The 23318-nt window shown below is 35.4% G+C and overlaps 4 protein-coding genes and 1 pseudogene across 4 annotated transcripts; all 5 read right to left on the reverse strand.

The window, feature by feature from the left end:
- Positions 1–1045: 1045 nt before the first annotated feature.
- LOC102611787 (heavy metal-associated isoprenylated plant protein 21) lies at positions 1046–2561 on the reverse strand. Its single transcript, XM_006482093.3, has 3 exons — positions 2371–2561; positions 2164–2239; positions 1046–1431 (listed from the first exon to the last, which is right to left on the reverse strand). The coding sequence occupies exons 1-3, from the start codon at positions 2440–2442 to the stop codon at positions 1139–1141; spliced, it is 441 nt and encodes a 146-aa protein (XP_006482156.1). The 5' UTR covers positions 2443–2561; the 3' UTR covers positions 1046–1138.
- Positions 2562–4894: 2333 nt separating this feature from the next.
- Positions 4895–8964, reverse strand: LOC102612078 (uncharacterized). The gene is made up of 11 exons (XM_052442935.1): positions 8729–8964; positions 8579–8641; positions 8280–8414; positions 7856–7958; positions 7072–7142; positions 6883–6987; positions 6635–6668; positions 6246–6346; positions 5694–5753; positions 5436–5633; positions 4895–5288 (listed from the first exon to the last, which is right to left on the reverse strand). Exons 1-11 carry the CDS (start codon positions 8849–8851, stop codon positions 5199–5201), a joined length of 1083 nt encoding a protein of 360 aa, XP_052298895.1. The 5' UTR covers positions 8852–8964; the 3' UTR covers positions 4895–5198.
- Positions 8965–9431: 467 nt separating this feature from the next.
- Positions 9432–13414, reverse strand: LOC102612380 (uncharacterized). The gene is made up of 9 exons (XM_006482095.4): positions 13130–13414; positions 12532–12665; positions 12375–12432; positions 12142–12276; positions 11471–12073; positions 11251–11394; positions 11063–11179; positions 10920–10961; positions 9432–10218 (listed from the first exon to the last, which is right to left on the reverse strand). The coding sequence occupies exons 1-9, from the start codon at positions 13130–13132 to the stop codon at positions 9592–9594; spliced, it is 1863 nt and encodes a 620-aa protein (XP_006482158.1). The 5' UTR covers positions 13133–13414; the 3' UTR covers positions 9432–9591.
- Positions 13415–14265: 851 nt separating this feature from the next.
- Positions 14266–15804, reverse strand: LOC102627282 (E3 ubiquitin-protein ligase SINA-like 10). The gene is made up of 2 exons (XM_006482329.1): positions 15673–15804; positions 14266–14958 (listed from the first exon to the last, which is right to left on the reverse strand). The coding sequence occupies exons 1-2, from the start codon at positions 15802–15804 to the stop codon at positions 14266–14268; spliced, it is 825 nt and encodes a 274-aa protein (XP_006482392.1).
- Positions 15805–17239: 1435 nt separating this feature from the next.
- Positions 17240–19855, reverse strand: LOC102612684 (E3 ubiquitin-protein ligase SINA-like 10; annotated as a pseudogene).
- Positions 19856–23318: the final 3463 nt, after the last annotated feature.

A 23318-nucleotide genomic window follows, 5' to 3' on the forward strand; every position in this document is an offset into this window, starting at 1 on the left:
TTCGTATGAAATTTGCCGCCGTTGGAAAATAATATGAGCCTGAATACAAAACAACACAGGCATGGTTGAAGCTGAACATGCGTCCTGATCACAAATTTAATTGTGCAAAAGATCAAATAATAGTAATGCTTAATTAAATTTGTTGATGGCAAATACCATGGCCACTCACTAGTGTGTTGCCTTATTCCTTCTATTTGAGGTGGGTAAACGAGAATCTTGTTCTTATCTCCAAATCTAAGATCTATTATTAAATATTGTCTCCCCGGCTCTTTAAATTACCATTACTAAGTCAACAATCATATACTCTTCATCAATTATTTTCCCCAATTCCAAGCCTCGGAAAAGAAATTAATTCCTTATATTAAATTTAGCAACTGAAGATCTTGTTGTTGGATGTATTCTCATACACACATATATATATATCTATATATATAGAGAGAGAGAGAGAGAGAGAGAGAGAAATGTTCCGGTTCAGAATTTTAAAGTGCGGAAAAGTACGAAAAATTTATAAAACCGCATGATTTTAAAAATTTAAAACTGTAAGCTTTTAAAGCCGTGCGGTTTTAAAATTTTTCCGCACTTTCTTACATTTTAAAATCATTGACCAAAAAACTACTATATATATATAATGCAAGTAAAGTTCCTAAGGATAGGTCTAAGGAACTAAGAAATGATGAAGTGAGAATTCGGAAAAAAAAAAAAAAATCTTCGCCGGACCCCTTATTTTAATTTCAGCACTTTTACTTGAAAAAGTTGAGAGAAAATAGGGAAACTGAAGGGAAGCATCATTGCTTGAAGTACAATCATCATGTACTAGCTCCATAAGAACAAACTTTCTCATCGTTTTTCCCTTTAATTACTTTTAATTACCAAAAGCTAGTGTGCATCAATTCCTTCCTGATCATGGTCTCTCTTTCAGCATATAAAGTAAAACTCTTTAAATTGGAAGATTTTCTTATAATCTGTACCGTTATAAATGTACACATATAAGATTTTTTTAAACTCGGAAGAGTTCATATTAGGAGAAAATTCTCGCAACATTATATTATAATATATATATATATTACAACTCTGTGTGAAGGAAATTTTGCCTTGAAAATCATTCGTCACCTTCACAAAATTAGATAACTAATTTTCCTTACATAATTGAACATGCATTCACATTATCATCGCTGAAGATGGAAACAAGATTATCCTCAGGGGCGTTGGTGGCCGGAAAAGCTTGAACAACATTACGAACATAGCCGGCGGGTGCCCTCTTATCATAGGCACCAGGAGCATAAGGATAGTGAACAAGATGTTGAGGGATATAAGGCCAAAACTCAGCTCTCTTGCCCGTACTCTTCACTCTCTTTAATACCTTGTTTGGCTCAACGTAGCCACTCACCGTCACCCGGCTTTGCTTTCGGTTCACTTCTACACTTTTCACTCCTGCATATATAGAATCGGAAATTAGTACTCTTTACCTTGATCTTTTTTGTGATATATATAAAATATACATAAAAAGGCTGGAATCAATCACTTAATTTATTTTTTTTTTCCTTCTTGCTCAAGATTGATATGAGCAGAAGATACTGTATATTCTTCAATAAACAGAAGAGCTGATGAGGACACAACTAAAAAAGAAAATAAAATAAAATTGTGTAAGCCTATGTATATAATAAACGATACATAAGCTAAAATTTTCTTTCTTTCATCTATTTTAATAGAAGCTTGCTATATCGATAAACCATATTATGATTCATGAAGCCAAATATATCTCATATATTATATCAAATCTTGTGCTTTTATTACAAAAGCTATGCTATCCGCACCAAAAATACTCTTCCAAAGTCAAAAAAGAAAACAGATCCTCAAAGGCGGCGATAATAGGTTCGTTTATTTCCAAGTTCCAACTTCTTCTTGTAGATTTCAAATTCAACTCAATTAAAAAGATGCTTTTATACGTATATAAAACAAGTTCTCCAATCCGGGGCTATAACCGTTATAAGTGCTAAACAGTAATGCACAGGTCAAATTCATATCTTAGAATGTGCAGATATCCGTGCTGAAGAAAGACTGTGCAGTGATAAGTAAGAAAATTTCGATTCATAACGGCAAAACAGAAAAGAGAGAGTGTTGAACAATTCTTTGCCCAGAATAGAGCTTCATGATACATGGCACCTTTCATGGAGTTAACAGCATTTTTTACTCTTCTTTCGCAGCCGTCGCAGTCCATTTTCACTTTGATCTCAACTGTCTGAGAAACAAAACAAAGAAACATAACAAGTAAAGAGCAAACAAAAAGCACGAGAGTGAAGCAGGCAGAAAAGAGAGAGCAAAAAGAAAGCAGTTAACTGCATGCATATTGCTGCTTTTGCTAATGGGTACCTGCATTGCTTTGCGCTTGCTCCTCGTGCTGGTGACAGTGCAAAAGTTGGAGAGATAATCAAGGGCTCCCATAGTTTTGCTTCTCTTTATCAGAAAGCAAACCAAACCAAAGACAATGATACAGGCTATATGCTTTCGGAGACTTGGCTACTTATATAGAGGAATGTCCGATGTATTAAATAATAAAAAGATGTGTAACCAGACACTGTCTAGGAAAATAAATAAATATTGATAAATGCAGAGAGAAAGAATTTAACTCAAAAGATTAAGGCAGAAAAAGAAGAGATCCATAAACCATGCTAATGTGACCCAAATATCATGAGAGGGGACTATCTTTTTTGGCTCTCCTCTTAAATTTTTTATTTCTGTAAGATAATGGGAAACTGTTGTAAAGTACTTTTATGTTTGCTTTCAATTTTGTTCAATGAGTGTGGCTTTGCTTTCCAATTATTTATTGTAAAGAAACCACAATAATGGTTTCTACTGGTGGGTTATATACATGGATTGAAAGATCACAAGGAATTTTTCAATTTTTCATTGTGAGTTCTGTTCCAATTCTCGGTGATCGTCTCAATCATTGGCTTAGATTAATCCTAGATAATTTGTGGGCATATCTAAGCCAAGTTATAAAACGATGGCCTTATTACCAGGATTTTGAATTTGATCTGCATTTATCTGTTAAAAAGACTTCGGAATTTGGTCTTCATCTATCTGTTAAAAAGACTTCGGAATCAAATCCTTATCAACTAACATTTTGACCAAAATTCAAGCGAAAATGTGGATACTTGTTTATCATAACATTTGAGTGATAACTAGGGATGATTTTTTTTCCCCCTTTTTTAAGGATTGCGTTATTGAAAACTAAATTTATTCCAACTATGCCAGTGTGCAGGTTCAAACCTTAAACCTGTTTTATGAATCGAAAATTTTTAAAAGCATCCAATAAATTAAAATTTAAGATGATAATTACTCTTCATAATTATTAAGACTTTTATGCGGGTGTCATATAACTATGACAATTGGGGTTCAAATCCCTCTCATATAAATGGAGAAGAGATTAATTGTTATTAGGCTAAATAATTATAAAAAAATTTATAATAAAGATGTTTAATCTCCTTTTTATTGTTTCATTTGGTCTTTAAAAAACTTTGATTCCAAACTTTATATATTTATGACAATAAAATCGTGGGTTGTCTTTCAAAAGTTTAAAGATTGAGCTCTTTCAGTGATGCGCTGGAACCGAAAGACAAACATGCATTACCATCCAATATTGAGGCTTCTTTAGAATATTGCTAATTAACTATGTATTACTAAATTTTTGTTGTCAATCATTATGATTTGCCAACTTGGTTCCATTATTTTTCCTTGATTTTTTGAGTTTCTTCTCTGATTCAAATAAATTTAAAATTTTAAACAATACAGAACATATTCATTTCTTTTTTCTTTATAGTAAAACATTTATAATTTAATACTTAATAAATTAATAGCCTCATTATATAACAATTTTTTGCAGTCCCGACTTGGCCAAAGAGCTAAACAAGATAATATTTTTTTTCTGAAAATCCTTATACAACTCCGTGATTCCATCCATGTCATAAATTAATAATCTACTAAAATTATAAATATAATTATTATGATATTTTATTAGATAAAATATGTTTCTACTCTTATTGAGTTTTGTTTTTTTAAATTTAAATATAGTTAGATCTCATTTTTTATTTTAGTTATTGCTTCTAAAAATTCTAAATTGTTTTCGGTTAATTTTAATTTATAGGGATTTTACTATATTTCAAGTGGAGCGTATTAAGTTCGTAGAAGGATGAGTAGTCCTCTATTACTCAAGAAACAAGCTCTTATAAAGTATTCATATATCATGAGCTTCATCTGTCATTTAAAAATATTAAACGTTTGTTAATTTCAAATTTGTGGTTTCTGAAATGAAAAAAAAAAAAAAAAGGATGTCTTAAGAATGGCGTTATAAACATAGAATATGTGGTTTCGGTAACGTTTGTTACCTAAAATAAGAACACAGAGAGCATGTTTAGTATCGTTTTCAAAAATGAGTGTAGCGCTAAAACATCTGACAGGGAAAAAAAAAAATTGACTGATTTGTTGATGGATCCAAAGTCCAAACAGCCAGTTTGTAAAGGCAAAAATGAAAGTGTTAACAAGAAAGCAACCGTAGATATGAGTTTATAAAGGCAAAGTGGGACAGAAAGCAAGATAAAAAAATTTCATTTGGGAGAGTCGTCCCAAGTTCATAGATTTAGAATTAATTGACAGCAGATATGGTGGGTCTGTAGAGGCAAAGACATCCAACTGGAACCAGAAATGAATCAATCATGTCATCTGAAGAACAAGTAAAGCACGAACTTTGTTGATTGAATTTAAAAACCAAAAGAATATTTTGCTTTCTTTAGAGGTCTTACTTACAGCAAGTTGTCAAATTCTTTCTGGGGACAGCTTCACTCATACTATATCAAATGTTATTGATTATCTTACGACAGTATAACCAAAAATATACTTGAATGAAAATCAAAGCACCAAAGTTTTGCAGCAGCCACCTGAGTAAACAAATGGCATAACAAGAAAACATACGAGGGGCAGAGTCTCCTTCAAAATCATCGATACAATTCTTTTCTCAACAAAGTTACAAGAATAATTAACAATAACAACTGATGATTACATATGCATATATTGAAAAACAATGAAAGAATCCAAAAGAAGGAAAGGAACCAAAATAATAGCAAAATAATTAAGTCAACCAATTTGCTCAACTTTAAACTTTACCCGCATATTAAATTTCCTCAGATGATATGCCTCCTCTACTATAGTACCTTTAGTTTTTTACCTCGTAAACCATTCCAAAAGGCAGCGGCACTCACTGCCTTCTTCCCAGGAAGCTGAACTTCCAATACCTAGTTGAATACCAATGTAACATGATGAGCAAGTCGAAAGACAGGCTAGCATGTGCAGTTATTTTTCCACAATATCATAGAATATGCATTTCATACTCAAAAGTCTGTCTAGATTACTGGAGAACAAGCAAAAGACATATCACATACCTCAAGCGCAGTACACTCTCCACATGGAACTACCAGTGCATCCTTTTTGAATGTGATGCCATCTACTTCATTGGTCTGAATGTTGGGGCAAACTCTTGTAGTAATTATCTTTAGTTCTACGATACTTTGCTGACCATTTCTGTCATCCACGACCGCCATTTTAGCTCGTGTTCCTGGCCACCCTGCAAAGGCCCGAACCTAGAAGGCTGTGTATCATCACCACAAACCAAAATCATAATAAAAAGGGGCCAAGGTTACCTTATTATGAAGAACAACAGCTTCTTCATCGAAGGACAGCCATGACTCCTCAGTAGTTATCTACAAGAATGAAATCTAAAATTTGAGCGAAGTATGGGGCACTAAAAACCATATTAGGGCGACTCACCCTACTGTGGTAAACTAAATAAACACTCTTGATGATAGTACTTATCTATTTTAACAATTTTCTAATTCCACCATTTTCAATAAGCAAACGACATTATTGGGGAAAGATTTGCAGCCAAGTACTGCATGATACATCTAATACCACATCATCTGCTACTGTGTGCAAGTGAACTTTGAAAAAGATGACACTTGTTTTAAAAAGTTTTACCCAAACAAGAACCACTTCATAACCAGGAGCTACTCTGTTTAGAAAAGCAAGCACGAGGTTTTACTCTAGCTCAGAGTAGCTCTCTGAAACCTCACAAGCGAACACCAGCAGAAAATATTTTACTGTTTAACCAACATATATGATGCCTTGACTTATATATATCAAGGAGAATTTTTATCCATCTCCAACACCAACACATGAAACTCAGAAAAGTCTACCTTTGGAGCCAAGGTGGCTTTAGAATCATCTTGAGGTTGTGCTTTCACCCTAGCTGACCCATCTAATATAGAAGGAAGCTCACGTATAAGAAGTTCAGAACCTGCATATATAAATAGGATTAACAATAACCAAACCAAAGAGTTTATTGAATCTGCCGATAAGGTATGGTTCTATGGAAAAATTGAACAACAATATAAGTGGCAGACAACATGCTCGTTAAAGAACTTGTGCTGATAAATCATGTATACAGCATTTTTAGGCGAGACAAACTAATACGCTGCAAGAGTGTTCAAGTACAAAAACTCAGACACAAAAAGATAATGTAGGTCCAGAAAATGCACAGATGCTCGAGGTAAGTGAATAGTAACAAAAAAGAGAATAGAACCACCTTCAGAAAAGAGCAATACTAGTAACTCTGGTGCCTGCATGCAAACCAGTGTAAACATCAGTCAAGAATGCTTAAAAAGCATTAATCTCCTTTTAAGAAGAATGAATCACGTAGAAACCAATTGATAGCATTTAGTTCTTAGGTGCCATTCTATAAAATTGGGCCAAGCATTATGGATTAACTGAATCCTAAAAATCTTCTTTAAGTCATTAACACTTCAATGTATTCCACATAAACAATATCCGTACCTTAATTTGGTCATCAACTTCCATTTTCTCCCGGGCAATGACAGGTCCAGCATCAAGTGCTCGGACGGAAAATGCCAGTGATACTCCTGTTTCTTTAGCTCCATCCTAATACAGAGGCTAAATGTACTTATACAACTTGCAAGGGAAGTATAACAATTCAAATATTAGATTAAAGACAAATTAAGCCACCTGCAATGCTCGTTGAACAGGAGCAGCACCACGATAAAGTGGCAGCAGACTGGGGTGTATATTAACAGTACCTGAGAGAATTACTTACACTTAAAACTTTGAGAAACTTCTATAGCAAATTTTCCGTTATACAACAAATAATAGCAATAGGTTTGTCACATGAAATAAATTTTTCTTTTTCATGATTGTCGATAACTCTCCCTTTTAAAATGGAGATGTTGAACATTTTTATTTACTGGTGATTTATGACCAATAACTTCACGTTTAGTATCTAAAATCCAAGGAGTGGCCAAAGCCAACAAATGAGACACTGTACATAAAATAACTAGGCAATCACAATTTCAGAATTCTGCAATATGATGGAATTAAGGTTTCAATGGAAACAAAAGGAGTATCATGTGAACCAGTCATTGCTGGCCAAAAAAAAAAATAAATAAAAATAATTAACAGAGGTTAGATTTCTTTTAAAAATTAGATTATGCCTTTGACTATGCAGACATTATTGCCCCTAATTAAGCTTTTATAATTATCTCTTTTCTGATAACTGCAGTCCAGAGCAATAGTAGCAACAAGTCCAAGAAGATTACACTGGCATCCTCCAATAATCAGAAAGGGATTATAAACTTTTGTACCTTCCAATAATCATATAAGGAAATATCCAGAACATTTTAAGGCTATTAGTGCAACCACAAATACAACAAGTTGATAGAAATGACTTGTTTATCTGGAAATTATCAAAGAAGCAAAATTCTCAAGATTGTTAGAAGAAGTATATTTCACTAACCCATTGGTGGAATATTGAGGAATTTGCTTGGTAAAATATTCCCATAAGCTGCTGTAATGCAAAGTTCGGGCTGCAGAGCTCTTAAATTGGACAAGAAAGCATCCTGCATAAAAATAGAAAATGGTTTATCTTCACCAAGTCGGGGATTCAAATGAAGAGAGAAATTCCAATGGAAACGATGTAAACAAGGTTACGAACGGAGAAAGAAAAACTTTCCCAGCTTCCTAGCTCAACAGACAACAGAAACTCAAGTTTAACATTATAATAGTGAAATTTCAGAAAGTCGTTCAAATATGTGTTAACATATACATAAAAACTTTAACAACTTCAAGAAGCACACTGCTTCTTTATCCCTTGACTCCAGATAACAAACCAATTGATTATTCAACTCATAAAAGTTATTCAAAGCAGAGTCATCAATTACCTCACCAGCCCTTTCAGGCGTGAAGATGAGGTCAGCAGGAAAGCCTCTGTCAAGAGCATACTGCGCTACTGGAGAAGGCAACACCTTTCTACCTCTATCTCTTCTAGAAGGAGGCTGAGTAACTATTGCTGCAACCTAGACCATACAAAAAATGTAACCCATAGAATACAAGAACACAATACTTTGATTTGATGGTAACCCAAGAAGCAAAGAAGCTCTTTCGCATATCAATGCAACACAATGCGGCATCGTCAGCTAGATTAAGAGTGAGTTAAAGAAGCTGAAGAGCGAATGAGTACCTCGAAAATGGAATCGGGTGAGGAAGAAGCGTTGAACAGAGTGTCAAGAACATTGACAGACACCTAAAAGTAAAGACCAAGCCATTTCATGAGAAATTGAAAAAAGAAAAAAAAGAAAAAGAATTATTAGAACATTCGAAAAAGAGTTGCCTGAGGAGAGCCCAAGAAGACGAGGGGCTTTTTCCTCGAAACAGAAAAAGCGGAAGGTGTTGTTGATGATGTTGCCGGGCCTTTGAAGCAGAAGAAACGTCTTATCATCAACGAAGAATTCATTTCTTTTGTCTTTTCGTCTTCAACGAGACCAGAGTGAAGACTGAAGAAATTGGAACTTCATCCATAAGCTTAGTGACGGTGAGAGTGCTTTATTCAAAATGATATTAAAAATCCAATCTAATTTTTGGAGGTTTCCAACCTAATCATTCATTAATTATTAGATAAAGTTTTAATTATTTACCCTAAAAAAAAAAGATATTTTTCATTAAATTAATTATAAATTTCTTGGGTTAATGCTGCATATTTTTAGTTACTTAATCAAAGTCAATTGGAAATTATTTTTTTTTAAAGGAATTCAATTTGATTTAAGTTTAAATAAACTAGATGAGTTTTCAGCGAAAAGAAACAAAACCGAATGAAAAAGAATGTTTATTAAAGTTAGATTGAATTTTTTCTTTTTTTTTCCCCAAAAATTATGAATATACCCAAGATAAGCCGGATCATTTTTCAAAATATTTCGAGTGATTAAAACATTTCAAAAATATTGCGTATCTCGTGTTTTATTATTTAAGGGGGGAAAAAAACACATAAAGCTCTGAATTTTTTGAGCCAGAAAACTGTGACATAATAGTATGGCTAATTTCACAAATGAATTATTATTCCCCTTCATTATTCAGCGGCTCAACTTAACCCCCAATGTAGCATCTATGCTAATTACACACAGTGGTTGCACTGTAACTTACAAGTTGCATTCTAACACCCTACATCATCGGATGCTTTCTGCTTTACAAGGACTTTGATCAAGAACAGTCTAAACTAAATTCTGTAGAATTCCATATACAAACTTCCAAGTTTAGCTCCCCGAAAGAACCAAGAAAACGAGACGGGATGAGAAGAAAATCCATTGGAGGAAAACCTTCCACCAGTCCAGGAAAATTCTCCGTCAATGATTTTAATCTGAGGCAGCTGATTCCTCTTCCTGCTACAAGATCATACAGATACTTCACCTTTGATGAGCTAGGGCTAATGCAAGTTATCATTACTGTATTCCCAATATTTTCAATGACACACTTGATGAGGAGAAAGAGCACACCATCTTCCTCTGCTTGGAGAACGAGGAATTCTTCATCAATCCTTAAAGAGATACTCAAAGGGTTATTATATCTAAATCGCCTTCCTGAATCCCAGTGTTTGCTGCTGAAGTGTAGTGACAATTGTTCTGAAGAGCCGACAAAGTTACAGGATAAAAGAGGGCATGAACATGGTGCATACATGCACGTTTCTTCATGGTCATTATTCTTGGTGTAATCCACTGTTTCATTGCAACCATACTCTCTGTTTCGGCAGACAGATCGGACAGAATCAACAACTGACTCAATGTCCCCACAGACTACGCTCTGACTCTCAAGAAAATTTGGCATATCTACCTGTCGATGTATCCAAGAAATTTATTGTTCTAAATAGCAAATCACATCTTATAAGAACTGAAGCAAGGAATCAAACTCATCCTCAAATGAACTTATCAAATAAGTCAACATTCATTATTTCAAATTTGAGGGTTCCAATCTAGTAAACTGTCAATTTCATTAAGCCGACCCTAGTCCCCCCCATAGATAGCCCTTGTACATGAATTTCTGTGGTGTTTGCTTTACATTCTGGTGCAGGTCTCTCAATAATTTATTTATTTTACTTACCATGCACTACACCTCATCCCACCCCCAAATTAAACTTATCACCTCCAAAGTTGCCATGTGGAATTGAACTCTTAACTTCTTGCTTTCAGTCTTTCGCTGAAAGAGGCCAAACCAACTGGATTGTAAACCAAAGGACCTCTAATTTTATTTATACTACTAAGTTTCTTATGTATCATAATCACTATCATGTTTTGCAAAGAATGACAAACAGCAATAAGCCCAGCCAAAAAATAGAATCACAACAGCTGGTAAACACTATGGTAGACATGACGTGCATGAGGGACTAGACTATTTCCCACTTTAATTTGCTTTTCCCTTGCAAAAATACTTATCATTCTCCCTATCAGCGTCAAGTGAAAGGTGGGCGGAAATAGGTATTGCATTCCAACATATAAATTAGAAACGGGGGAGGGTGGAGTAGAGGAATTGACTACCTCATCTATAGCAATATCTCCATTTAGTTGTTCTTCGTTAGCCTACAAAATAGTCAAGCACAAGATTTAGATTATTGCTGCATTGTACTAAGCAATAAAATGAAATATTAATGTAACTAGGTCGTTAAAAATCAAATGGATACCTCATCTCTGTTAGCAGGACCATGCTCTCCAGTACTTGTTTTGCACAGTGGAAGACCACCTAGTTGACCTCTGTGCTCTGCTGACTCCATACCAAAACACCTCTCCTTGCAAATCACCTGCAAAGGACCAGCTAACTTAATAATTCATACATAATCTAAGGCAACATGCATTGTAAATGTAAGTGTACCTTCCCAGATCCATAGCCACCAAGCTCTTTTTCTCGTTTTTCTCTCTCAGTAATCTCTTCCTCTCCCCAAGAAGATAAGCATGGAACAACGGTTGGGGCCAGAGCACTAGACCCCTCAATAGAGATGCTCTCATAATAAAAAAGCTGTGGATATTTCAGCAACAATCTACGACAAATGAAAATAAATATAGACAAAAACATGCTTGCAGAGATAGTTCACCTGGAGAAACAAAAGACAGCCACCAACAGCACGTTGCTTTCCTTGACGATAACGAGAAACCTCCCGAACTAGTCGGTCAAGTAAGAATTTACCCCAGTTGTACTGATGGATAACATCCATATTCGTCAAAAAATGGAGGAATGAAGGGCTTACATCCAGTCTGGCAGTTGGGGATAGAAGTGTACCCAATGCATAGAGTACAAATGATCTTTTGAAGTCTTCTCCTGCTTCTGGAACTGCCAACCGTTCCTCTAGAAGGCGCACTGATATCCCATGATTTGTAGCATTATAACTATGACGCAAGTTGGCAATTAAGTCATCAGGCCCTGAGTTCACCACATCCTTGCCGCAAGCTGCTAATCCCATTACAAATTCCACATCTCTTGGGGATAAAGGAATGCATTCACCACAGATATCCAAGCTACGTCGTGTAGTATTAAACCTCTCCAGTAGCCAAAGGCACAAGCTACGACGAAGAGTTCGGCACCTAAGAACAAGGAGGCTGCCAAATCCCATGCTTCTCACTGCAGCTCTTTGATCTGTTGTGAGGCGCTGTAGCACATTGAATAAGCGGCCAGGAGAGCATCTTGTGACTAGTTTTGTCTGCAATCATGCAAGCTTTATGATTTTTCAGCTGCAGAACATCAACAGTGTCTAGAAAGTAAAATTACCTGTTTCCTTGGCTTTGGGGCACGGGCAGGAGCTGTACTTAAGTAATCATCCCACACTTCTCGAGCATGCCTAGTATATTTTGCTTTTTCCTCATGGCTCATTGACTTCCAAGCATGTGATGCTGCCTTTGTGGCCTGAAATAGAACAGTCATTATTTCCAATTATTTCCTTCAAAGCATTATATCGGAAAAGGAGACTGTCATCAATTTCAAATGTAAATCAAGAAGCTCACAGCTTTGAGGCCTGAGGACTCAGGATGGGAAGCACTGTACTCCTTAATAAATTCTCGGCTTCAAAATTCCAATCGATATGTAAGTATGGCAGTTACGTAATTAAAGAAGAATGAGCTAAGACAATGGATATTGCACTTTTAAGAAACTAATTTTTACCTAAAATACACCCATGAGCATGCAGGACGAGGAGTGCCAACTTGCTTCTTCTTTTTCTTCTTTTTTCTCTTCCCATCTAGTGCATGCTCTTCTGCATTTTTCTTTACCAATGCAGCATCTGCTTCACTTGGTACCTAACATATATTTTGCATATCAAAAACTCAAGCAAATACTTTACAACATAATACTTGATGCTTCAACATAATAAATAGTATCACACTATGGGGCACATAAATAAAGCTGCTTTAGCCAATATAAAGCATTCCTCAAGAACAGCAAGCTCTTCTGGATGGTACCTTAGGACATGCTGTCCAACATTGTACCAATGATTTTGCGATCATCCCATAATTCTCTTTCTTATACTAATCAACCCAACACTTTTCAAAGACAAAACAAAACATAAACTCATACTGACACATTAATTAAACAACTAAAACACGTACAAGAAACCTTCCTAAAAACATGCTTTTGTGGGTTGTACCTTATGCTGTTAAAAGTTGTACCTTTATCTGATTAAGTTTAACAATTTATTGAACAAATAATTCAAAGCACATATACAAACTAAAAAGAGAGTTTAAGAAAAAAAGAAAAAAAAAACCATTTCAGTAAGATGACGAAAGCTTGCAATTGACGCGACCAGGAAAAGAAGATGAGACCACAGAAGCCAAATTAGGGTTAGGATTTGGGTTCCAAAACTGGTAATTGAGAATCAAGTGCCCATAAAATGGATCTAGAGATGACAGAATTGGATCCTTCGCCAATCTTCTTCGCGTCTGCTCTACAGAGTCGCGGCAATTTTTTTCTCATGCTGTGAGGTGTTGTACTTTCAGTTGAATTTTGATTTTGGTAATGACATCAGTGATCCCTATTTTTTTATGTTTTCTGATATGAATGCATAGTTTTTCCAATTTTGTCAATAAGTTCCCTGCTGGGTGCTGATATGGGTAAACTACACTTGAATCCTTATTATTTAGAAAAAATAAAAAATTCCCATAGTTTTCAAAATCAAGCAATTAAATCCCTATTGTTTGTAAAATCATCACACAAGTTCTTGACCTGATCTCGTTAGTAGATTTTCACACCGTCAGGGTATATACGTCTTTTTATTGATACGTTTTTCAGATTCTTGACAAAATGATTGTTAAACCTCCAACGTACAGGGAAAAAGAAAAGAAAAAACTCTTTTAATGTTTCTAAATATGTAATCCTTTCTTAGAAGCATATTCCATTTGTTTATAAAAAAAAAAGTAATTTTTTTTTAATTTTTTACGATTCAAGATTCAATGGCAATTACAATATGTTTTTTTTTTTTCGGTGTTAAACGTAACTTAAGCCCTCTTACAAAATAATGTTACCACCAGCTTAATAAAAAATAATGCTACACGAACTTAATAAAAGTTATTAGAATTTGGGTTCTGATTTTGCGCGTTGGAAAATGGAGGTTAAGTTAAATGTTTGTTCTGACAATTAACCAAATGCTCCATTCAAGCTTATACTTATATCCACTAAAATTTTAAAGAATGTAAAGGGGCAGCAAAAAAGCATGCACACCCATCGCTATAATATTTGGGTTTGCTTTTTGGAGAGATCTAACTCTGATTACAGATTAAAAGATATTACAGGTAAATAAATTTAAAAAAAAAACATATACAAATCCAAGTCAAAGCAACGAGAGGAGATTAACTTATTATTCTTAAGGTAATTCAATAGGAATACGTGTAGATAACAATGCAATTAACGTAACCAATGTGGTAACCTATCCTTAAATATGCAGATTTTCAAATTAAGCCGCCCATCAGTAGCATCCAATAGCCATGGCACCAAAGGGAAACCCAATTTAGGAAGGTTATCAAGCTGCTTTTTAGAGCTCGAAATGGCTGACCTGAATGTAAGGGTAGAGACATTATTGGATCCGAAACTTACACTGATCTTATATTCGTTTCTCGCCTCTCTCGATGAAGAAATGCAAGATATCGACAGTCCATTTTGCTGTTGATTACTTCTTGCATTGTGGAGAACGAACAATATGTTGTCATCTCTCCCTTCTAGAAGAACTAGGAACTTGTCATTCTTAGCATCTAGCCTAATACTGAAATCTTGATCGTACCGAAATAGTACGGATGAATTTTGATGTTGAGCTCTGAAGTGTTGATACAACTGGCTGGATGATCCGAGGAAGTCGCATCCCGAAAGAGGGCATGAGCATGGGGAATGTTTGCATGCCTTTTCGTGATCATTTTTCTCAAGGTAACCCAGCGTTTCGTTGCAGCCGTATTCAGCATTCTTGCATGAAACTGATTTCACCGATTCTAAAAGTTTCTCAATCACTCTGTTGCGAGTATAAGCAATTGGCGAACGGTCGAAGGGACAGCTGTCATTCTTAATTTTGCTTCGGCAGGTTGTGCACACCATATGCCCATTTTCACACTGTATGCATATATAAAGATTAATGTTATCGGACAGTACTATATTTCATAGAATATACATACAAGAAACTTAGTTGGTCCAACTCGGCAATCGAAACAAAATATTCAACATGTTGTTTCTCTTTTTTTTTTTTTTTTTGGTGGTTGTTGTTGTAAATTAATAACAACTGTTGGGAGTCAAAATATAATAAAAGAATAAAAAGTTAATTCGAGATTTTTTCGGTGTATTAAATTATATGGTATCCGAAGACCACATTGAATCTGACTAATTCAGATTCGAGCCGGGTAGGACTATTAGGACGGCAAAACTCTCCCAATAAATATTTAATGCTGCTGCATTCTCAAGTCTCGAACCGAGAACCTTAATTAAGTTAGAACAGCCCTATATCAATTGATCTACGCTCTTGTTGGTTGAAGCTAATTAGAAATTGTAAAACACTAAAACATCTACGCTCTTGTTGGTTAAAACTAATTAGAGATTGTAAAACACTAAAACATATAGAATTTTTCTAATATCAGGAACTCAGATCATGAATTTCACTCACATGCATGAACAATTTTTAATATACAAATTTTCTGTTTGCTCCACTAACCACACTATGTAGGCACTCTGATTTTTTTCATTGATTTAAAAAAAAAAATTCATTAGGAAATAATAATCTAAACCCAACTGAAAATTGAAGAAAGCAAAACAAAACAAAAGAAACAAACAAACCTGATAAACAGGAGGGCGGAATGGTCCAAAGCAAATGGGGCAATCAAGAAAATCTGAATCGGCTAGAGTTATAGAAACAGATCCACTCCTACAAACTCTTTTGGCAGCTGGTGCTTCATGCTCTTCCTGCATTCTTCGTCTGTCCTCAATGTTATTCTGAAGAGTACAAAATATAAGTTGTATTACTAAAGTTATCTCTTTTAAGATTACTATGACTCTTTTTTTTTCATATATATAAACACTAATCACCAAATCTTAAAAGAATCCTATTTCAACGGAAACTGGTATTCTGAAATAATTAAAACACCAACCAGTTTGAATGATAAAATTCTAAAATTAATTTTTATTAATCAAGTTCAGAGAGATATACTTTAAATTTAATACGGTAGATCCCATGTGTAGTTCTTGTTCTAAAGTAAGAGCCACTACATTAAAATTAAAAGAAAAATGTGTATAGATCAGACTCATCACCTCAACATGATTAATTAATAGGATTGATTAATAAAATACAATCAAGTGGGTTCATCAAGTAGGTCCTACTGTGGAACACTAATTCTTTATTTTCAAGTTATAATTTGTAACATTAAAGAGGTTACAGAGGTAGAACAACCAAAGTCTAACTCCACTAGTTAATGGACAGCTTTTCAAAGACTTCTATATATATATATATACACGTAATCAATCGAACACTGTTTAATCAAAATATAATCACATATCACATGATACAAATAGGTATTATAATTATTTAAAATAATTAATATTAATCACTTGAAAATCTTAACATGAGTATGTTACAAATTTTTTTTCCAGACAAAACAACAATGCCGTAAGCTTTACATACGTCAAATGATGTGATCAAATGATGACTGGTAGCATTACGTGATAACTAGTAAAGCCAATTCACTGATACCACATATGATCGACGATAAGTTCAAATAATAATAATAATAAAAAGCATTACAATCCTCAAACCTAGAAAAGAATTAGTGTTCTGCTTAGGGGTAAGGCTGATACCACTTATATATATTTAGAACTTGTCTCTTTTTGGTGTGGTTCTGCTTAGGGGTAAGGCTGCAGAAGTACAGAAAAAATCAATGATTGGATTCCTAAAATCAAGGCTATCCTCCAATTAAATTATGAAGCGATTCGAGAGAGATATAAAAATCTGTAAGATAATCTCTTGATTGCCCTTTAAGCATGTTTTGGAATGCGATGGATAAAGATTCTTTTCTTGTTTTTTGCCTTTTTGTCTTTCTCCTCTGGCATAGTTATCGGCTGGAAGAAAGACAATTAATAGTGGATAGAAAATACGGACACCGTTTTTTTGTTTATTTTTAAAAAATAAAAAGTTTAAAGCACTGTGTCCATGCACCAGTTGCACTTGGCTCACTAAGTTATTACATGGAGGGAGCCTAATTTTCGGACTCTCGATTAAAATTGGTGCAAGTGGTAGTCCATAGCTCATAATAAAAAGTATCTCAATTCTCCTTTCACTTTCAAATTCACAATGTTACCCACTACCCAGAAGCCAGAAGTGCTTAAATCTCAACAGAATACTTGCAAAACAGCAAAAGTCACTTTCATAGATTGCAATTTGCTTCATGTTTCTGTTTTAGATAATTAACAAATAAACAGTGCTGCTGCAAATTGCAACCAAAGTTAACGTTTCAAAGGAGAAGTTTCAAGCCGATAATAAAATTAACAAACTGCATGAAGCAATTACAACATTACTTCTTTGGATGCTGAATGCGGACCTCCAGATTCAGCTGCCCGTAGGAACCAAAGAAATCAGATGGAACTAAAAGCGACGCCACTGAAGGAGGGTTATTTTCATCCCAGTTTTGGATACTCTTTGTGCAAGAATTGAATTTATAGGCAGCTCCTCCTGACTTAGCCACAATAGAGTAGACGATCCCTCCTTTGCATGGTGGGGCAATGCAATTTACAGAGATTCTATAGCCATGAGGTTCAGTACTATTGTTGAGAATAAACAGATCGCCATTTTTCTCTTCTTGAAGAAATATAAGGTCATGATGAACACTTAAGGTAATGCGTAAGACTTTATCATACACAAACTCTTCTGCAGCATGCTTGTGTACACCCCTGAAATGTTGGTATATCTGATTGAATGAGCCAACAAAGTTGCAGGCTGCAAGAGGGCAGGAACACCGTGCATGGTGGCAAGCCTTTCCATGATCATATTTCTTGCTATAACTCATTTTTTCCTTGCACCCATGGTCTTCATTTTCACATGTTACTTGAATTGATTCTAATACTTTCTCCATGGCTATACTACGGCTATGGCCAATGGGTAAACGACAGCTGGGGCATTTATTCATAAGTTCAATGCAGCAACGATTGCAAACAATATGCCCATTTCCACACTGAATTTGCCATGCATACATACAAAAGGATATCATCAGATTGTATTTAGTATCTGATATAATGTACAGTATGGAAGAATATCAAGAAGAAATTAGTCAAAAATATTGAACAAATATATGGATACTTATAACAGTGCCAGATATAGTACAGTATTTGGTACTGAAAAACTTTATAATTTCTATTGATGTATTGGAGAGTCAGTAACAGCCACACCCATGTCAATTAGGGAAAAAAGAAGAAAAAAAATCCATGAGAAGTACAATACACATCCACAACTCCGCAGTCCATAAGTATTAACAATTCCTACATAAAAAAACAAAAATATGTAAACCCAGTGTATGCATGCAAAGAAATAAATATTAAACACATAGCTAATTACCTAAAAGTGTGAATAGTCATGAATCAAATGACTTACTTAATCCTTTCACAAACAAATATCTGCAGATTCTGCATCCCTTATTGATACTAGTAATGTGGTGATCTACCTCAGCAACACTTAACAACGTAAATATGAAAGAACTAAATGAAATAAAGCAATGAAGTACGGTAGTACACAGAACAAAATGACATACACAGAAGAAAGCACTCTAGCCACCGCGAAGCAAAATAAGTTGAAAATGAGCACTTCTTAACATTCAACTCAAGAAAACAGTTGTTCACTGTAGCTAATTAATTGTGCATCGATAAACAGTTTTCCAAGTTACAACAAATCAACATGCATAAATGTTCTTCAAGTGGCAAAATAAGATTAAATCATAAAAATTTACAGTCAAATGAGATATAAGCAGGGCACATTTTGGACAAAACAGCAGATTTACATAGAAATGATCTAATATTCAGTTGAGCCATCAGACAACTAAAGAAAATGAGAGATTTACAATGCAAACTACCTTTAGGTCTCAGGTAAGACTAGAAAGAATAGCTACTACATGAACACAAAATCCCTAAAAGCAACAAGCTTCTTTCTTTATGTGAGGATACTAAAAGCACAAGAAACACCACAATAAAACTCAAAACCCCAAAATATCAAAGAGGCGAATGAAAATCCGCTTCACTTCATGCATACCAAACATAACCAACTGACATTATCTTCAATTCTTCATAAAGGAAAGAACTTTCAAGAGGAAACATACCTGATAGACAGGAATAGTCAAAGGCTCATAGCAAACGGGGCAATCAAGAACTCTGGATCGTTTAGTGTCACAGAAACCGGCCCATTGTTACTACGTTTCACATGATCAGCCGTCTTGTTTCCTTTGCCGCCACCGCCTTTATCAGCAGCTCTGGTTTCTTGTGCACGTGCTTGACGTTGTACAGTAGGAACTTCTTCTTCTTCTTCTTCTTCTTCTACTTCTTCAGAATATTCAGACTCATCAAGATCTCGTTGACTGCTCCTTTGTCTCTTTGGAAACCTGCTGCTACTTGCTCCTCCTCCTCCTCCAACTGCATATACTAATCCAAACCTTACGTTTTTTTCCATTTCTCCTGCTGCGTCTCTCCCAGAAGAAACGGAGATAATCTACTTTGTACTGAGAAAAGTGAACTACAAGACTATTAAAATCTCCTTTTTATCCTTGGGGATCTTTAATTTTACCACCATTCCTGCATGCTGCACATTTGCCGTCTCTTGGACAAAGAATTTGTTGTAAACGAGGTGAACCTTTGTAGCTTAAATACGCCATGATACTGCTTCCATTCATAAAATCAAGCTACATGTTTTAGAGCGAGATTATGAAAGAATCACGGCATATGAGATGATTTTATTGCAGTTGCTTTACAAGTATTCATTTCAATTTGGTCATGCCAATGATCTAAGTAATTTTGTGTAAATACTAACTTTTATTTTTTTGATATAGTAATTTGAAGAAACGTGTTTTCATTTCTTAAATAAAGCATTATACATTGAGAGTTATTTATAGATGCAGAGGCTACATTTTTTCAAAGATTACATATGTGAATACGGAAGGAAATGTGTCAATCCGTTCGGCGCGGATCTTGTCTTTGACAAGTGCAGATTACCCCTTTGACAAGTGCAGATTCTGTCTTTGAAAGCTTCATTCAACGCCGTTTTATTTGATTCTCAACACTCCCCCTCAAGCTGGTGCATAGATGTCTTGCATACCCAACTTGTCTAGGAATTTTGTAAATGCCCTGCTTGAAATGGCCTTCGTTAAAATATCTGCAAGTTGATCTTCTGATCGAATTTTCGGCAGTTCTAAGATTTTTTCATCTAATTTCTCCTTGATGAAAAATCTATCTACCTCCACATGTTTTGTTCGATCGTGTTGAACTAGGTTATGAGCAATATCTCGTGCAGCTTTGTTGTCACAGTATAGTTGTATTGGTTGTTGTGATGGATAGCCCAAATCGTTTAAGATAAAACTTATCCATAGCCCTTCACATATCCCAAGGGCCATGCCTTGATATTCTCCTTCAGCGCTCGAACGGGCAACGACATGTTGTTTCTTGCTTCTCCATGTGACAAGGTTTCCTCCCACAAAGGTAAAGTATCCTGAAGTAGAGTGTCTATCACTAACTGACCCGGCCCAATCTGCATCAGTATAAACTTCTATGTTGCTGTAATCTTCATTTTTGGAAAATAAGATTCCTTTTCCTGGATTTGTCTTCAGGTACCTCAGGATCCGCATTACTGCTTTCATGTGTTGTTCTCCGGGATTATGCATAAACTGGCTTACAACACTCAATACATAAGCAAGATCTGGCCTTGTGTGGGACAAGTACATCAATCTTCCAATCAGCCTTTGATATCTTCCTTTGTCTACTGGAACTTGGTCTGAAGTAATACAAAACTTCAGTCCTTCTTCTATTGGGGTGTCAATAGGCTGACAAGCTGTCATTCCCGTTTTGTGTAATAGATCTAAGGCATATTTCCTTTGAGACAGAAAGATTCCTCCCTTAGATCGAGAAACCTCAATTCCAAGAAAGTATTTTAAGGCACCTAAATCCTTCATCTCAAACTCTCTTGACAAGTACTTCTAAAGAGCCTCTGTTTCTTCCTCGTCGTTGCCTGTAACTACCATATCATCCACATGGACAATAAGGGCAGTGATTTTACCTTGTCGTTTTTTAATGAATAAGGTATGATCTGAATTGCTTTGGTTATACCGAAAACGAACCATAGCCTTTGTGAATTTCCCGAACCATGCTCTTGGGGATTGCTTCAACCCATACAATGATTTCTTCAATTTGCATACTTTCTGATTGAGTCGTTCTGGTCCACTGCATCCTGGTGGCAAATCCATATAAATTTCTTCAGACAAGTCTCCATGGAGGAAAGCATTCTTTACATCGAACTGTTGCACTGGCCAATCCAAGTTGACTGCTAATGATAATAAGATACGAATAGTATTAATTTTTGCTATCGGTGCAAATGTATCAGTATAATCAATCCCGTAGGTTTGGGTGTAACCCTTAGCTACGAGTCTTACTTTGTATCGTTCAATAGAGCCATCTGCTTTGTATTTTATAGTGTAGATCCATCGACAACCCACTGGTTTCTTTCCTGGTGGAAGATCAACTAGTTCCCATGTTTGATTTTTTTGAAGAGATCTCATTTCATCATTCATAGCCGCTTTCCACTTTGGATCTTTTAAAGCTTCCTGCACACTGTTAGGAATAGATACAACAGATAATTGATTCACAAATGACTGATTTGATTCTGACAAGCGATGGTTAGACACAAAATGACTCATAGGGTATTTGACTCTACTAGAGAAGTCAGGCTCATATGTGGGTTTAGGGATACCTCTATTTTGACACTGGGGAAGAATTCTTCTGATTGGACTTGTGGTAGGAACATCCTCTGCAGACGATTGGTTAGGTATTTCTTCATGTGACTCATTCTCGATTGCAGTTGTGTCTGAGTTATTGTGCTCCCCAAATGTGTCTTCACATATCTCAGCCTGCGAATCATCACCTTTTGCTTTTCCAGTATCTTGAAGGTTTACTATCTCAATGAAAGATTGACTTTCTTCAGGTGGAAGATATGTAAGAGTATGAATTTCCTCTTCATTATACTCCCCTTGAAATTCAGACTCTGACAAGTAGTACATGATATCTTCATGAAAAACGACATCCATGGTGATGTATATTTTTCTTGATGGTGGATGATAGCATCGGTATCCCTTTTGATGTAAGGAATACCCTACAAACACATAACGTAGTGCTCGAGGAGATAATTTGTCTTGTTGCGGCAAATGAACGAAGGCAACACAGCCAAACACATGTGGGGGCAGATTCGGCACATTTGGTGACATAATTGCATCATTCAGAACTTGGAAAAGAGTCTGGAATCCAAGGGAGCTTGATGGTGTTCGATTGATCAAGTATGCTGCGGATGCCAGTGCTTCTCCCCAATAAGATAATGGCATGTGGGCTTGGATTAGTGATGCTCGAACAACTTCTAGTAAATGTCTGTTTTTTTGTTCAGCAACACCATTTTGTTGGGGTGTCCCCACACAAGTGGTTTGATGGACAGATCCTTGTGATTTCAGAAACTGTTGAATTGCTGTGCTCATATACTCGCCTCCATTATCAGTATGTAGAACTCGAATTTGTGTCTGAAATTGAGTTGTCACCATCTTATGAAATCTTTGAAATAAAGAGTTTACTTCGCCTTTCGATTTCATCAGAAAAATCAATGTCATTCTGCTACAATCATCAATAAATGAAACAAACCGACGAGCACCTCCAATTGTAGAAACTTTAGATGGCCCCCATACATCAGAATGTACTACCATAAAAGGAACTGGATTTTTATTTAAGGACAATGGAAAAGTAGTTCGATGGCTTTTTGAAAGTTCACAAACATCACATTTAAAGTTACAAACATCAAATTTCAGAAACAAACTAGGAAATATTTTTTTTAAGTAACCAAATGACACATGCCCTAAACGTCTATGCCATAACCAAATTTCTGATTTCCCTTTTTTTATGGAACTATCTGCGACTAGTGCGGGGCTTAGCTTTCCAGTGTTTTTTGATGACATCTCCAAGTAGTACAAGTTGCCTCGTCTAATACCATAACCAATTGTTTGCTTCGTTTGGATGTCCTTAAACACACAATGATCAGGCCAAAAAATTACAACACATGATAAGTAAGTGGTTAATTGAGACACAGATAAAAGATTATAATCTAAAGATGGAACAATTAACACAGCGTCTAAATTTAATTCATTTGTGAGTCGTAAAGATCATTCCCCAATAACTGAGGTTGTGGTTCCATTTGCAGTGGAAATATG

This window comes from Citrus sinensis, chromosome 6 (assembly GCF_022201045.2).
Source record: "Citrus sinensis cultivar Valencia sweet orange chromosome 6, DVS_A1.0, whole genome shotgun sequence".
Taxonomy (NCBI): Eukaryota; Viridiplantae; Streptophyta; class Magnoliopsida; order Sapindales; family Rutaceae; genus Citrus; species Citrus sinensis.

Excerpts from the sequence above, each read along its gene's own strand:
- LOC102612078 (XM_052442935.1), bottom strand. The coding sequence starts at position 8,851 with ATGAATTCTTCGTTGATGATAAGACGTTTCTTCTGCTTCAAAGGCCCG. Across the intron at positions 7,959-8,279 it reads CGCCTGAAAGGGCTGGTGAG|GATGCTTTCTTGTCCAATTT; the intron begins GTAATTGATGAC and ends ATTTTTATGCAG. Across the intron at positions 7,143-7,855 it reads CCTCAATATTCCACCAATGG|GTACTGTTAATATACACCCC; the intron begins GTTAGTGAAATA and ends TAATTCTCTCAG.
- LOC102612380 (XM_006482095.4), bottom strand. Across the intron at positions 12,277-12,374 it reads AGTCCTCAGGCCTCAAAGCT|GCCACAAAGGCAGCATCACA; the intron begins GTGAGCTTCTTG and ends GTTCTATTTCAG. Across the intron at positions 11,395-11,470 it reads GCTGTCTTTTGTTTCTCCAG|CTTTTTTATTATGAGAGCAT; the intron begins GTGAACTATCTC and ends AAATATCCACAG.
- LOC102611787 (XM_006482093.3), bottom strand. The coding sequence starts at position 2,442 with ATGGGAGCCCTTGATTATCTCTCCAACTTTTGCACTGTCACCAGCACG. Across the intron at positions 2,240-2,370 it reads GCAAGCGCAAAGCAATGCAG|ACAGTTGAGATCAAAGTGAA; the intron begins GTACCCATTAGC and ends TTTGTTTCTCAG. Across the intron at positions 1,432-2,163 it reads TGCTGTTAACTCCATGAAAG|GAGTGAAAAGTGTAGAAGTG; the intron begins GTGCCATGTATC and ends CTATATATGCAG.
- LOC102627282 (XM_006482329.1), bottom strand. The coding sequence starts at position 15,804 with ATGCAGGAAGAGCATGAAGCACCAGCTGCCAAAAGAGTTTGTAGGAGT. Across the intron at positions 14,959-15,672 it reads TCCGCCCTCCTGTTTATCAG|TGTGAAAATGGGCATATGGT; the intron begins GTTTGTTTGTTT and ends ATATGCATACAG.